The sequence below is a fragment of the Phytophthora sojae genome (assembly GCF_000149755.1).
Source record: "Phytophthora sojae unplaced genomic scaffold PHYSOscaffold_1, whole genome shotgun sequence".
In the NCBI taxonomy this organism is placed as follows: domain Eukaryota; phylum Oomycota; class Peronosporomycetes; order Peronosporales; family Peronosporaceae; genus Phytophthora; species Phytophthora sojae.
This window is the reverse complement of record NW_009258115.1, coordinates 5903949-5916118: the sequence shown is the minus strand read 5'-3', so window position 1 is coordinate 5916118 and position 12170 is coordinate 5903949. Positions and strand designations below refer to the sequence as shown.

Below are 12170 nucleotides of genomic sequence, written 5' to 3'. Positions count from 1 at the left end.
CGCTACCTGGCAACTAGCAAATGAACTACGAGGTGGCCGTACCCCCGCGTGTTGGCTGGCGCTTCTGCGCCTGCCAGGCGCTGGTGGTATGCAGAGATGGAGCTTAGAGAAGTTCCAGCAGCTTCTGTTAGATCGACTTAATGCATTCGCTTCCTGGAGGGAGCCAGACGGTGATTCGTATAAGCTGCCGCTTAGCAAGTTCATGGACGTTGATGTACGTTGTTCAGAATTATTGCACCAGCGCGAAGCTACGAGAGATCTAACGTCATATTGTCTGCGACCTTGGCATATAGTGTGTGTTCGAAGCCGTTCATCAGCACTTTATTCGGAACCATGTCGGTAGTGCGTTGTGCTCATCCGACTGTCTCAAGGTTGTATCTATGTTTGAGGATTCCCCACGGCTCACCGTGCCGACAAAAGAAGATGTCATCTACTTCACCGGCGTGCGGGTCATGGGTCATCTGCAACTTCAGATTATCGACAGCAAAGGACGCCTTCGTCGAACTCCGATTACTCCCGAAGGTGTCTCAGTGGTCTTACAGATTACAAGCTCGTGCTTAGCGGAGGTTCTCGGCGCATCCAGTCATCCATCGGAGTCACTTGTTGTTGAAAGTGATAAAAGCAAGACTCCAGACCCAGAAAGCTCCAACACTCCCATTGAGTATTCATGCCCATTGATCCACACTTTGGAGGGATCGGAATCTTACAAGGGCGCTAGGACCAGCATCCGAGTGACGAGCTCGTTACCCCTTGAACAACTGGTTTTTAGTGGGGCAAGCCTGCGACTCCAAAGTATTGAGACCAACGAGAAGTAGTGGTTGCAAAGTGAAAGCTTGTGTAATTTTGTGTAGTAAAACATTTTTTTATTTCTATGCCTTAACTGCGTAAAGTTGTTTAGAGAAACGAATGACCAAAGGTATACCAGCTTTTCGCATAATCTTTTCGCGGCCAGGCGAGCTGTCAAGCCACTGCAGAAGCCCAGTGATCTGTCGTTCAGGTGTTTCATACCCTTGCTTTGTGGAAAATAGCTCCAATGCAAGTCGAGCCAGCACCATGCCAAACGCAACCTTCTTCAGCGTCTCTGCATCGGCTCCACTGGGCGGATCCTTATCGTGCAGTGCAAAATACGCTTTCAGCAGCCCTGCAACTTCCGTGTGTAGATGCTTAAGGCTCACGCGATCCATGAATGATGGAATGAGCTCGAAGTCTATTGCAAAGTTGAGCACAAGCTCAAAACTCAATCCGAAGAGCTCGTTCTTCGCAACAGACATTGCAGCTGCTGCGGTTGCGTTGGGATGGTACTGGGCGCTGTAGAATTCACAGATCGTACCAAGGGGCCGTTGCTCTCGATTCAACACCCCGTTCATCTCGAGCATGGAGTAAACAACATCTTCTCTTTTGTGCGTCCGGCTTGACGATGGCGGATTTGAGTGACAAATAATTTCTCCCTTGTCGGTTCCTATGCGTTTGATAGTTCGAAGGTGCTCGTTCTCATTTCCACGGCCCAAGTGGAGGGCGAGGCCACTCAAAATGCTCTTCAAGGCTCGTGTACATACTTGAGAAGGTGATCCAATACTGGTAGTGGGCCTCCCACTGATAGAGCAGGATGAAGACGATCTGCTTCGTTGAAGTGTTGAGGACCGGTAAAGTGTATGTTGTTGACGCAAGTAAGGCCGCAAGAAGAGCGCCACGACAGTTTGAAGTACGCGAAGCAGATCAGACCGTGGGAATCTGCGCATACCCACCAGTGTCACCGCCTCGTTGAAGGCATCTTGACTGAAGAATCGATAGCGTTTAGTGTCACCTGATATACTCGCGTGCTTCGTTGGTGAAGATCTTCTCTTCGTCTTCGCCCAGCCGGTCGGTGGTGCCCACGGCTGTTGTGACATCCCATTGAAGTCCTTCCGCACAATCGATTTCTTACGGTTTGATTGAGCTTGAGCCAACACACCGGCTAATACCACGTCTACGTCAGCGGGGAGGACGCTGGGAGCTTGCACCAATCCACTTTCCATGAAGAACCGTCGCACAGTGGCCACATGAACCCCTTCTTCAATTGATCCTTCGGCAGAAGCCTCGAGAGTCTCAAAAACCACAACCAAACAACTTTGTATCTCTGATGTTTCAATGGCATTTGGATCGTCATTGAGATCTTCGTAAACTCCGCTTGCTCGAGTGTGTATAGGGTGTACACTGGCGGGCCCACAGGTAGATGCGGTTGTTGTGGACTCCGACAGATGCGTCACCAAAACATCTGTAGGTAGAGAATTCCGTCGCGCGACAGTATGGCGTTGAATACTACTTCCAGCTTTGCTCGTTGCTGTCTTCGCAAGCTCACTAAAGACACCAGGACGACGAGCATCGACGTCTTCTTCCCGCATTAACAACGCTTCAAGTCCCTCTCGACGACAGTCTGAGAGCTGTAATAAAAGCTCGATCTGCATTTCATGGAGGATACCGGTAAACGTTAATAATCAAGTGCATCAATACGTTCGAAGTGCTGCTTACCTTCTCTTGGTTGAGGACCTCAATTTTAATAAGCGCGTTATCACGCTCAACTTCCACACGCTGCTTGTCCTGCTTACTTTCCCGTGTTCGCATCATATACTCCGTTTTCATGATCTCTTTTTGCTGTAGCTCCCGAGCAACAGAAGATTGCTGGGCTGCGAGAGATTCCGCTTCACGCACCGATTCATTAAGCGCTAGTGAGAGTTGCTCACATTGAACAGCTTCCGCAGATCGAAGAGTCCGTTCAACGTGGCATCGGCGGTCTGCTTCCTCTAACGATGCTTCAAGAGTGCGCATACGCCGCAGTATCTGTTGGTGCTCGTTAGCATGGTTGCTAATGCGCGCATTTTGTAAAGCAAGAAGCTTCGTCTGCTCTTTACAACGGCGAAGAACAATACGATACTTCTCATTCAACTCGTGGAATGAGTGTTGAACCCGCTGGACTTCACGCGTACTTGCTTCATACAGGGCCAGCCATTTTTCAGCTTCCTGATCGGATGTGCTTTGACGGCGGTCACTTGGAATATCCCGCGCCTCACGCGCGTTTTCTTCGCAGAGAGCTTGCCATTCTCCCACACTGTCATTCGCCGTGTTTTGATTCGGAATTTCACTCGTCGGTGGTGAATCAGGTGGTCGCCCATGTGGTTGGCTTGATGAATTTGAATGAACCTTCGCGCAAATATTAGCTCCATACGGGGTTTTACACAAAGCACCTACCTGCGCCGCACTGCTAGTGTCAGGAGCAGTGTGAGGAAGGGCGCTGGTAGCATTCACGTTGGACTTCAAATGTGTTCTGGCCCCCTGCGCTTGCTGAAGAAACCTTTCAAAGTATCCAAGACCTTCGTCGAGGAGCAAACCATCGTCATTTCGCGGGTCGTTTGCATAGCTCAAGCTCCCTCCCGAGTCCACAGGGAGTTCATCTCCGCTATCGTCCTCAGAATAGGTAGATGCGTGCGATGGGATCGTGGGGTGAGAGCTCGAGTAGATGAATTGCCCATAACCATCGTAATCAATGCTGTTTCCACACGCCAATGTAGTTGTTTGATCCTTTGGAGGATTGGTAGATATGGCACCTTCCACATGCCTCGCTTCATTAAGCAACGTTTGCAACCGGGTTGTAATAAATAGCATGCGAGCTCCACTCTCTTGGCCCGCTACCTGACTATTTTGTAGCGCTTCAACTTGAGCTTTCAACGCTTCCAAACTGTATATCAGAACATAACGATTTGGGAGGACACATCAGCAGCATTTGAGGCCTAAATCACAACCCGTACAATAGCTTACCGTGGTGTTACCGCAATTTGATCTTCTGCCAGATGAGAAGCGTCCGAGAGCAATTTAGCCATCCTATAGCACGTGATAGGATCACGCAGCAGTGTGTCAAGTAACTCCACGAAATCGCACGCAGCTTCATCTGTTGCGGTAGTTGCCAAGCCGTTCTCCGCGACATCCCAAATATTAAGAGAGCATAGCGCTTCTTTAACGGGAGGGTGCATTACGATGCTGATGGTTGCCAGATACATTCACAACGCATAGGCACATGATAAATACGCTGCTATAGTCTCGTCAAAATTGAATACAGGGCGTACCTGTTGAGAACAGCAACTCCGTTGGCTTGCACGAGTTCCACACTTTGCAGTACGCGCATTGCGTCAACGACAGCGTTGACAACTCCGTGGAAAACTACCGCATTAGCCCCACGATACGGAGCGCTTGCATCTGGGCCGTCGTGATACTCAAGCCCCACACAGAGGAAGAACAGCACATCCAGCGCTGTGACCACCAGCTCAACCTCTTCTGTAAAGCGAGCCAGCGCGCTCGTGACCGCCTGCAAGCCTCCATGACGTCCAATACGTTCCTTGCAGTCCTCCTCCAGCGCCATTTGGTGCAGGAACTGACACGCTCGCAACTGCACCGCAAACACAGTCGTGTGCCTTTGCATGAGCATCACACAGAGGCGAATCGTGTGCGAGACTTGTAAGCTCGGTCGGCTCTTGCTGTCCACGGCCAAGGACTGCAGCGTCTGCAGAGCTGCGGCCGCTTCAACAGCCGACAGAGTCGAGCTCGGCTGCACCGACTCGCCGCACTGCACGATCAGGTCCGCCACGCCGTCCCGCACGAGAGCTTCACGCTCGTGCTCGCCGCGACTCGCGGCCTTGAGCAGGACTCGATTCACGCACACGAAGAGCGTGCCGGAGCCGTCGTCGCCTGCCGTAGCCGCTGCTATGGCTGCATCTCCAGCTGGAGCAGCGACCCAGTAGCTCAGGTCGCTCAGCACGGAGCGAACGCAGGCCAGCGTCTTGGTGAACGTCCCGTCGCCCACCGCCAGCTCCTGGGGCCGCAAAGACGTCAGCAGGACCTCCAGCGCCCGCCAGAGCGCGCGCGCCTCCGCTATCCGCTCGCCGCGTCGGGCGCTGCGCGGGTCGTCGTCCTCGTTCGCCAGCTCCCACAGCCGGTCCAACAGCGCGTCCATGGCCGCCGGCAGCGTGCACAACGAGAAAGTGCGGGGTGCGCGTTGTACATGTAGCCATGTTTGGCAAGATCTATTTTTGGCACAATCGCTACGTTCCAGTTGAAGTGCTCCGTTCCAAATTGCTATGTGCAATCTAAACCAAACTTTTGAAAACAAAAGCTGAATTTTCCAAAGGATTTTTTTATCGAAGAGAAAATGGCTCGAGTGGACGATAAAAAATTCAGGCGGGTCGGATGCTGGTTGATGGGTTTCAACACTATTTCCGGGACAGACATTTCTGGGAGACGACGAAGAGGGAGGCAATTGTCTGGCGCTGGCCCTGCCCATGGACTCCGTGCACGTCTCCGCCGCCATGTCGCCGCCGGTCAAGGCCGCGTCCACGGGCGACATCGACGACCACGAGGCCATGAGTCTCTTTGGGGGCCCGCCTGCGCCAGGGCCTCCGCCTGCGCCGGTCAAATCTGTTTCGACCAGCGTGCTGGACGACCACGAGAGCTACGATCTGTTCGGCAGCGCCCCCAGCGTCCCGATGGCCACCGCCGTGACGAAGGAGCCCGCCCCCATGGCCAGCACAGCCCCCGTGGAGGAAGGGGGCGCGGGCGAGGTGCCCGTGCAACCGGCAGAGCCGGTTTCGCCTGCCAACTACGAGCTTTTTCCAGCGCTGGCGTCAACGGACAAACCGGAGAATGTGGAGGCGGCGAAGGAGGAATCCGAGCTCTTCCCATCCTCCAGAGGACTCAGTCGCAGCGGCAGTAGCAGCAGCAGCGCTGCAACTTCTTCCATGGGCAGCGGGGGATCGTTCCGAGAGGGGCTGCCGCGTGCCAACAGCAATGCGGTGCAGGTGGCCGCTGTGGAGCAGCAGAGCCCGCCACCGTCGTACAAAATGGCAGGAAATGCAGTTGATATTGTCGCGGTGAAGAACACGGAAGGGCAGTACCTCACTACGTCGTGGCACGTTTCGTTTTCATGGTCGCGCTTTCGAACCAGCTACGCTACTGGAGTGGGAGACATGGTGAGGATTCTCGTGAATGACAAGGAGCTGCCCACGAAAATGGAGCTGCAGGAGCGCGGTCGATGCACCTTTATTACTGGCGGTGTGATCATTCCACCGGGAGACTTGCTCTTCGCTGATCTGTCGGAAGAACAACCCAACCACGTGCGATTTGAACACTACCAGAGGTACACCAACACGGTGCGCTACGTGGACGCGAAGCTGCATCTATGGGGGCCGAATGAGTCAGTCGTTGTAGTCGACTTGGACGGGACTCTCACTATCAGCGATGTGGAAGGCCACATTCGCACGCTGCGTCTTGGACAGTACGATTTCCTGCACGCCGGAGCTTGCGACTTCTTCACCAAGGTGCACGAGCTGGGGATGCGAATCGTGTACCTCACTGCGCGCCCTCTGGACTGGGCATCGGCGTCACGAACCCACTTGGAAAACGCAGTGCAGCAATCGATTCCGCTCCCGCCCGGAGTTCTCATCACCAACTCGAATGGTCTCACAGGCGCACTGTTCACGGAGGTGGTCAATAAAACCCCTCACATTTTCAAGATCCAGGTGCTGAATGAGCTCCAGCTCACGCTCATTCACGCCGGCCGCGTGATCGAGCACCCCGTGTTCGTGGCGGGCTTTGGCAACCGCCCCACGGACATCGTGGCATACGAAGAAGTCGGCATGGACCCCAGCCTCATCTTCATGCTGGACCCGTACTCGAATCTTAAGGCCGTCTCGGATCCGCGTCTCTACGAATCGTACAGTGACCCGAACGCGCTGCTCTGGATGCTGCCCAAGCTCAAGCACCGCGTCCCAATCGAGAAGGTTGGTCGCATCGACGACTACACCGTGCGTGAGCTCGTTCTGGCGGAAGACCGCGAACAACTGCGCATGGCGGAGATGCAGGCTCGACGACTTCAGCAAGAGGAGTTCGAGCGAGCGCGCCAGGAGGCTGACCAAGCGCGATACGCCTCGAACAACGCTCTTCGGGCCAGCAGCAGAAGTCTCTCAAGGTAAACTACCCCCAAGTCATTTCGTACTATACCGCTTACGATAGTCTGGCATTGAATAAAATCACAACAACAAGCTCCATCCATCACTGGCAGTCTGCCTGCAAGTTGCTTCATATCCAGACCACCGGAACACCATGACATGTACCGGTACAATCATTGAGATACATTGCTCTACCCTCTCACTACTGATAGTGCAGCCAGATGTCCGCAGCCTTTCATCATCTTCTTGGCCTCTCGTCGAGAGCGGCGGCCGCGCAGCTACAGCTCCGACAGCTGAGCTCCCGGTCGGCAGCGCACCAGCAACGCCAGTTCGAGTTGCTGGTGCCGGCGCTGCAGGCTTTCCAGCGTCTTCACGGCCACTATGCCGTCCCGCTGCGCTTCACCGTCCCCAGCGGCCACCATCCTGAAGCTGGCCAATGGCCAGAGGAGCTGCAAGGAATGAAACTAGGCACAGCCATCTCGAGGTTTCTGAAAGCCTGCGCCTCGGCTAAGAAGCCTTCAAAGCGACGCGGACTGGACGAAGTGAGGATGCAGCTCCAGCAGTTGGGGCTGCCGGACGTCGAGGACTGGAAGCGATTCCTCTGGGATGAAGTGACCGTGCCGGCATTGCAGACGTACCAGTCGATACATGGAGATCTGTTGATGCCAGTCTCCTTCACGGTACCTGAAGGAGATGAGGCGTGGCCACGCTCGACGTGGGGATACAAGCTCGGCTACTGGACTAGTGAGCTCCGCCGCAGCAAGGACAAGCTGCTGCCGTACCAACTGGACGACCTGGAGAAACTCGACTTCAGCTGGAATGCGCGTGAAGCTCGCTGGAACCGCTACTTTATTCCAGCTGTGCAGAAGTACCAAGAGCTGCATGGAAGTTCTCAGGTGCCGCAGAGCTTCGTTGTGCCCCGCGACCACCCGGACTGGCCAGCAGAGCTTGGAGGCTATCGCCTGGGGCAGAAGGTGAACAATTTGCGCTGCGGCGACCCTCTTGGCACAGGACCAAAGGCCGAAGAGTGGCAGGAGGTGGAGTTGATCTACAAGAACTGGATGCTGCTCGAAACTCTGCATGAAGTGGAAGGAAGCGGCGTCTTGGAGGAAGAAGAACGCGAAAAGACAATCAACCAAGAACTAAAGGAATGAAGGCATCGCCGTCAGTTTGTTTTCAACTCGTGGTGCATTCATTTATAAAATATCGTAAACGACACTAGGCCTTGCCCCTCGTTCATCTTGCCACCACCAAGAAGTCCCACCGCTCAACATTCCTACTGCTCGGATCGCTCAGTCAGCTCGTCCTTGGCATGCCAGGATGCTTTTTGTAGCGATGGGACTCTAGCTTCAGATGCTGGAGCCGAGCTGCACAATGCGCGGGTAGCACGGCAGCGTGAGGAAGTCGACCATGTCGTCACCCGTCAACACCTTGCCCATGATCTCACCGCCTAGCGCCCACTTGTTGCCCGGGTTGGCGTTCAGCGAGCGCTTGTTGACGCACTCCTTGAGAATGTCAAGCACCAGCGCCTTGGTCACCGTCTTGCCCTCCACCGTCTTGCAGCTGTGACGAATCCACTGCCACACCTGGGCACGCGAGATCTCGGCCGTGGCGGCGTCCTCCATCTTGTTGTGGAGCGGGATGCAGCCGCTGCCGCGCAGCCACGCCTCCGTGTACACCAGGGAGACGTCGATGTTCTCTACCAGGCCGTTGTACGTGATGGCGCCCGTCGGAGGCTCGATCAGCTGAGCAGCAGTAATATCCTTGCCAGCCTCGGGGATGAACGAGATCTGGTTCGGGCCCGACATCTTGCTGAACGCGTCCAGAGCGATCTTGACGAGGCCAGGGTGGGCCACCCACGTGCCATCGTGACCGGCGGCCACCTCACGAGACTTGTCCTCCATGACAGCAGCCATGAACTTGTTGTTCAGCTCCGGGTCGTTCTTGACAGGGATCTGCGCAGCCATGCCGCCCATGGCGTGGGCGCCACGGCGGTGGCACGTACGGACGAGCAGCTTCACGTAGGCAGCCATGAAGGGCGTGGTCATGCCGACCGACGAACGGTCCGGCACCACGAACTTGGGGTGGTTGCGGAACTTCTTGATGTACGAGAAAATGTAGTCCCAGCGGCCGCAGTTGAGACCCGACGAGTGGTTGCGCAGCTCGAACAGGATCTCGTCCATCTGGAAAACAGCCACGATGGTCTCAACGAGCACGGTGGCGCGGATAGAGCCCTCCGGGATGCTCAGGTAGCCCTGCGCAGCCACGAACACGTCGTTCCAGAGCTTGGCCTCCAGGTGGTGCTCCAGCTTGGGCAGGTAGAAGTACGGGCCCGAGCCACGCACCAGCAGCTCGTGGGCGTTGTGGAAAAAGTAGAGGCCGAAGTCGAAGAGCGAGCCCGACATGATCTGGTTGTTCACGAGCACGTGTGCCTCGTCCAGGTGCCAGCCACGCGGGCGCACCAGCAGCGTGGCCACCTTGTCGTTGAGCGCGTACTTCTTGCCCGTCTGCGGGTGCGTGTACGAGATGGTCTTACGCACGGCGTCGATGAGGTTGACCTGGCCGTCCACCTGGTTGAACCACGTGGGGGCCGTCGAGTCCTCGAAGTCGGCCATGTAGCACTTGGAGCCCGAGTTGAGCGCATTGATGACCATCTTGCGGTCCACGGGGCCCGTGATCTCGACGCGGCGGTCAGCGAGGTCCGCGGGGATGGACGCCACCTTCCAGTCGCCCTCGCGGATGTACGCGGTCTCCGGCAGGAAGTCCGGGAGCACGCCGGCGTCCAGCTCCCTCTGGCGCTGCACGCGCGCGGCCAGCAGCGCCTGGCGACGCGGCTCGAACTGCTCGTGCAGGAAGGCGAGGAAGCGCAGCGCGTCGGGCGTCAGCACGCGGCGGAACTCGTCCGAGACGTGGCCCAGCACGCGGACGTTGGCGGCGTTGACGTTCAGCTCTGACATGCTTGGTCTGTGTGGAGCGGGGCAAGTGCGTGGGGGCTTCTGCTGCTTGTTGGCGGACGGGATGCGCGCTTGGAGGCAAATAGCGGAATGACCTCACGCCCGCAGTGCGATCCTGAGGGGTAGCGGTTGCCACGACGGAATCCTGACGTGCACGCCTTCAACGTTGACTCGATTTTAGCCAATCGGGTTGAAGAGCCACAGGCTTGTCGCCCGTGTCACGCGGTAGCATTCGGTCCTGAGGACGAACTGCACTCTCGCCATTGCGTTTAACTTGCCGTGCCTTGCGAGCCACAGCGATACTACAGCACATGCTGCGCAGGGGGTGATCGGGGTGATTGGACGGGCACTTTTTATCCCCCGCCCCCCGCATGTGAAAACACCTCCTCGGAACTTCGCTGAAGTGCAGCCGCTGCATGCAGGAAGCGCATTGCGTGCATTCTTGTGGTGATTCGCAAGTATATCATGGGTTCATGCGCTGGGAAGACTCGGAACCCCTTACAGCAGAAGCTTCATTTCCGGTGCCGACGCACAAGGTCAGCTAGTCAAACCAGATGTCGGCATTGCAACTTCAACATGCTTCGTCGTCAAAGTCGCTCAGCGTCGCTGCTGAGTGTGCTTTTGCCTAAGCTTAGGCTCTTTCGCTGCGAGTGTGTCAACATCGATGACTGCATGGTAGAGCACTGCCACTGGGGGGGTTCGCACCGGTAAATCTTCAGTAGGATCTTAAGAAAGTCCAACCTAAATCAATACATGCCTACTCAAGAACACGGCAGACGAGCCGAGAATTTGCAGTAGCGATTTTGCTACTGCAAAAGTCTTCAGTAGGCAACTCAAGATCGGCGAGGGGGAGAAGCTTGTGGGCCATAACGACGGAGCTGCGGCGGCAGCACAGGAAGCACAAGCTCGCTCTTGCTCGCCATCAGACCGGAACGATGGCGGCACGCTAAGGTATGACACACGGTAGGAGAGCTTGCGCTTTGTAACAATCGCAGGGAAGCCGCGTATATGAAGGAATACGTCACGCGTTCGACCAAGCAGACAAAGAGAGGAAGATTCCCCCCTTCACAGCCAGTACGGTGCTGCATTTTGCGGAGCACGAAGTACGGCGACGTCTACGGCAAGTTCGTCGCGTGCGCTGAGACGCGGGTACTGCTGTTTCCTGGTGCGTGCGGCGCCGCCGCTGGCCGCGAGGGTGCTGGTGCAGCGGTTCACGTACCGGTAGGTGCGGACCAACGAGTGCTGCAGTCGCTCACAGCGATGGTCTGCTGCTTCACCGGTTCCATCCTAGTACCTGGTAGTATTAAATGAAGTGTTTATCACCACTATCCATGCCGCGGTCCCTGTTGCTTCTTCATCTCTGCTTAGCTTGCATGCATCTCCGAGGGGGTTCTTCAGCTTCGGAAGACCTCAATCCGAAAGGTCGCGTTTACCAGTGGGAACCTATCTGAAGATTTGCCGGTGCGAACCCCCCCACTGGTAGGGGTCAAACAAGAGTGAAAATGACTCCAATTGGCGGCAATGTTGTGGCGTAAATTTACTCAAGCTTATCCTAGATTCGCACCGGTTGCAGCAAAAGTAGGGGGACAGGAAAAATTATAAGCAAGCCCAGGCACTCGACTATACACCGCATTGAGTGCAACACACACCACGGACCGAAACATGCTGTGTTCAAAGCATTTTCATAATGTGCGATGCCCTCCCTGGATCCAAGGGCATATACGAACACAATGCGTTCGTGAGGCCTAATGCTTGTCGACCACTGCAACTCAATTTGCATGCTAGTCCCATTGGCTCGCAGTTTACCGTTGTCGTACGCTGCGGGGGGATCGAGCTGGCATACTAGTATTTGACTCCGCGATCCCCCCAGTTTACTCGATGGGGGAATATAGTCCACGTTTTCTCAGACGGTGCCAGCGTGTAGTTGTATTTTGGGTGGAAATATGACTTTTACTCAGCTTTTGCCCCCACCGGTGGCAGTGCTCTGACAGTGCTCTAAGAAGTATCCCACAAGCCGTTCCTAGCTGGCTTGCGCGTCGCCAACAAGGGTGAAGTGCGGTCAGCGCCGTGTCAGACAAGAAATTGCGCGGCAATCGCATTCGAACGCGTTGTCTAAAAGAACGCTTATGGGAGCGTCGATATTATCTACTACATAGCACGCAACGAACCTACGCTGCATTCCCCTACTATTCGTATTGGTAAGAGTGTCAAAATCTTCGGAAGAAGGCAGAGAAGCGAGATTTTA

The 12170-nt window shown here is 55.6% G+C and overlaps 4 protein-coding genes across 4 annotated transcripts; 2 read left to right on the top strand and 2 right to left on the bottom strand.

Moving 5' to 3' along the window:
- Positions 1-4063: 4063 nt before the first annotated feature.
- PHYSODRAFT_468623 (hypothetical protein) lies at positions 4064-4981 on the bottom strand (the record flags this gene model as incomplete). Its single annotated transcript, XM_009517266.1, has 1 exon — positions 4064-4981. One exon carries the CDS (start codon positions 4979-4981, stop codon positions 4064-4066), a length of 918 nt encoding a protein of 305 aa, XP_009515561.1.
- Positions 4982-5387: 406 nt separating this feature from the next.
- PHYSODRAFT_469584 (hypothetical protein) lies at positions 5388-6995 on the top strand (the record flags this gene model as incomplete). Its single annotated transcript, XM_009517265.1, has 1 exon — positions 5388-6995. The coding sequence occupies one exon, from the start codon at positions 5388-5390 to the stop codon at positions 6993-6995; it is 1608 nt and encodes a 535-aa protein (XP_009515560.1).
- A 197-nt stretch (positions 6996-7192) lies between these two features.
- On the top strand, positions 7193-8125 carry PHYSODRAFT_467675 (hypothetical protein; the record flags this gene model as incomplete). Its single annotated transcript, XM_009517264.1, has 1 exon — positions 7193-8125. The coding sequence occupies one exon, from the start codon at positions 7193-7195 to the stop codon at positions 8123-8125; it is 933 nt and encodes a 310-aa protein (XP_009515559.1).
- A 123-nt stretch (positions 8126-8248) lies between these two features.
- Positions 8249-10000, bottom strand: PHYSODRAFT_552008 (hypothetical protein). The gene has a single exon (XM_009517263.1). The coding sequence runs from the start codon at positions 9926-9928 to the stop codon at positions 8321-8323; it is 1608 nt and encodes a 535-aa protein (XP_009515558.1). The 5' UTR covers positions 9929-10000; the 3' UTR covers positions 8249-8320.
- Positions 10001-12170: the final 2170 nt, after the last annotated feature.

What these genes read in the sequence shown, in the direction of transcription:
- PHYSODRAFT_552008 (XM_009517263.1), bottom strand. Translation starts at nt 9,928, where the DNA reads ATGTCAGAGCTGAACGTCAACGCCGCCAACGTCCGCGTGCTGGGCCAC.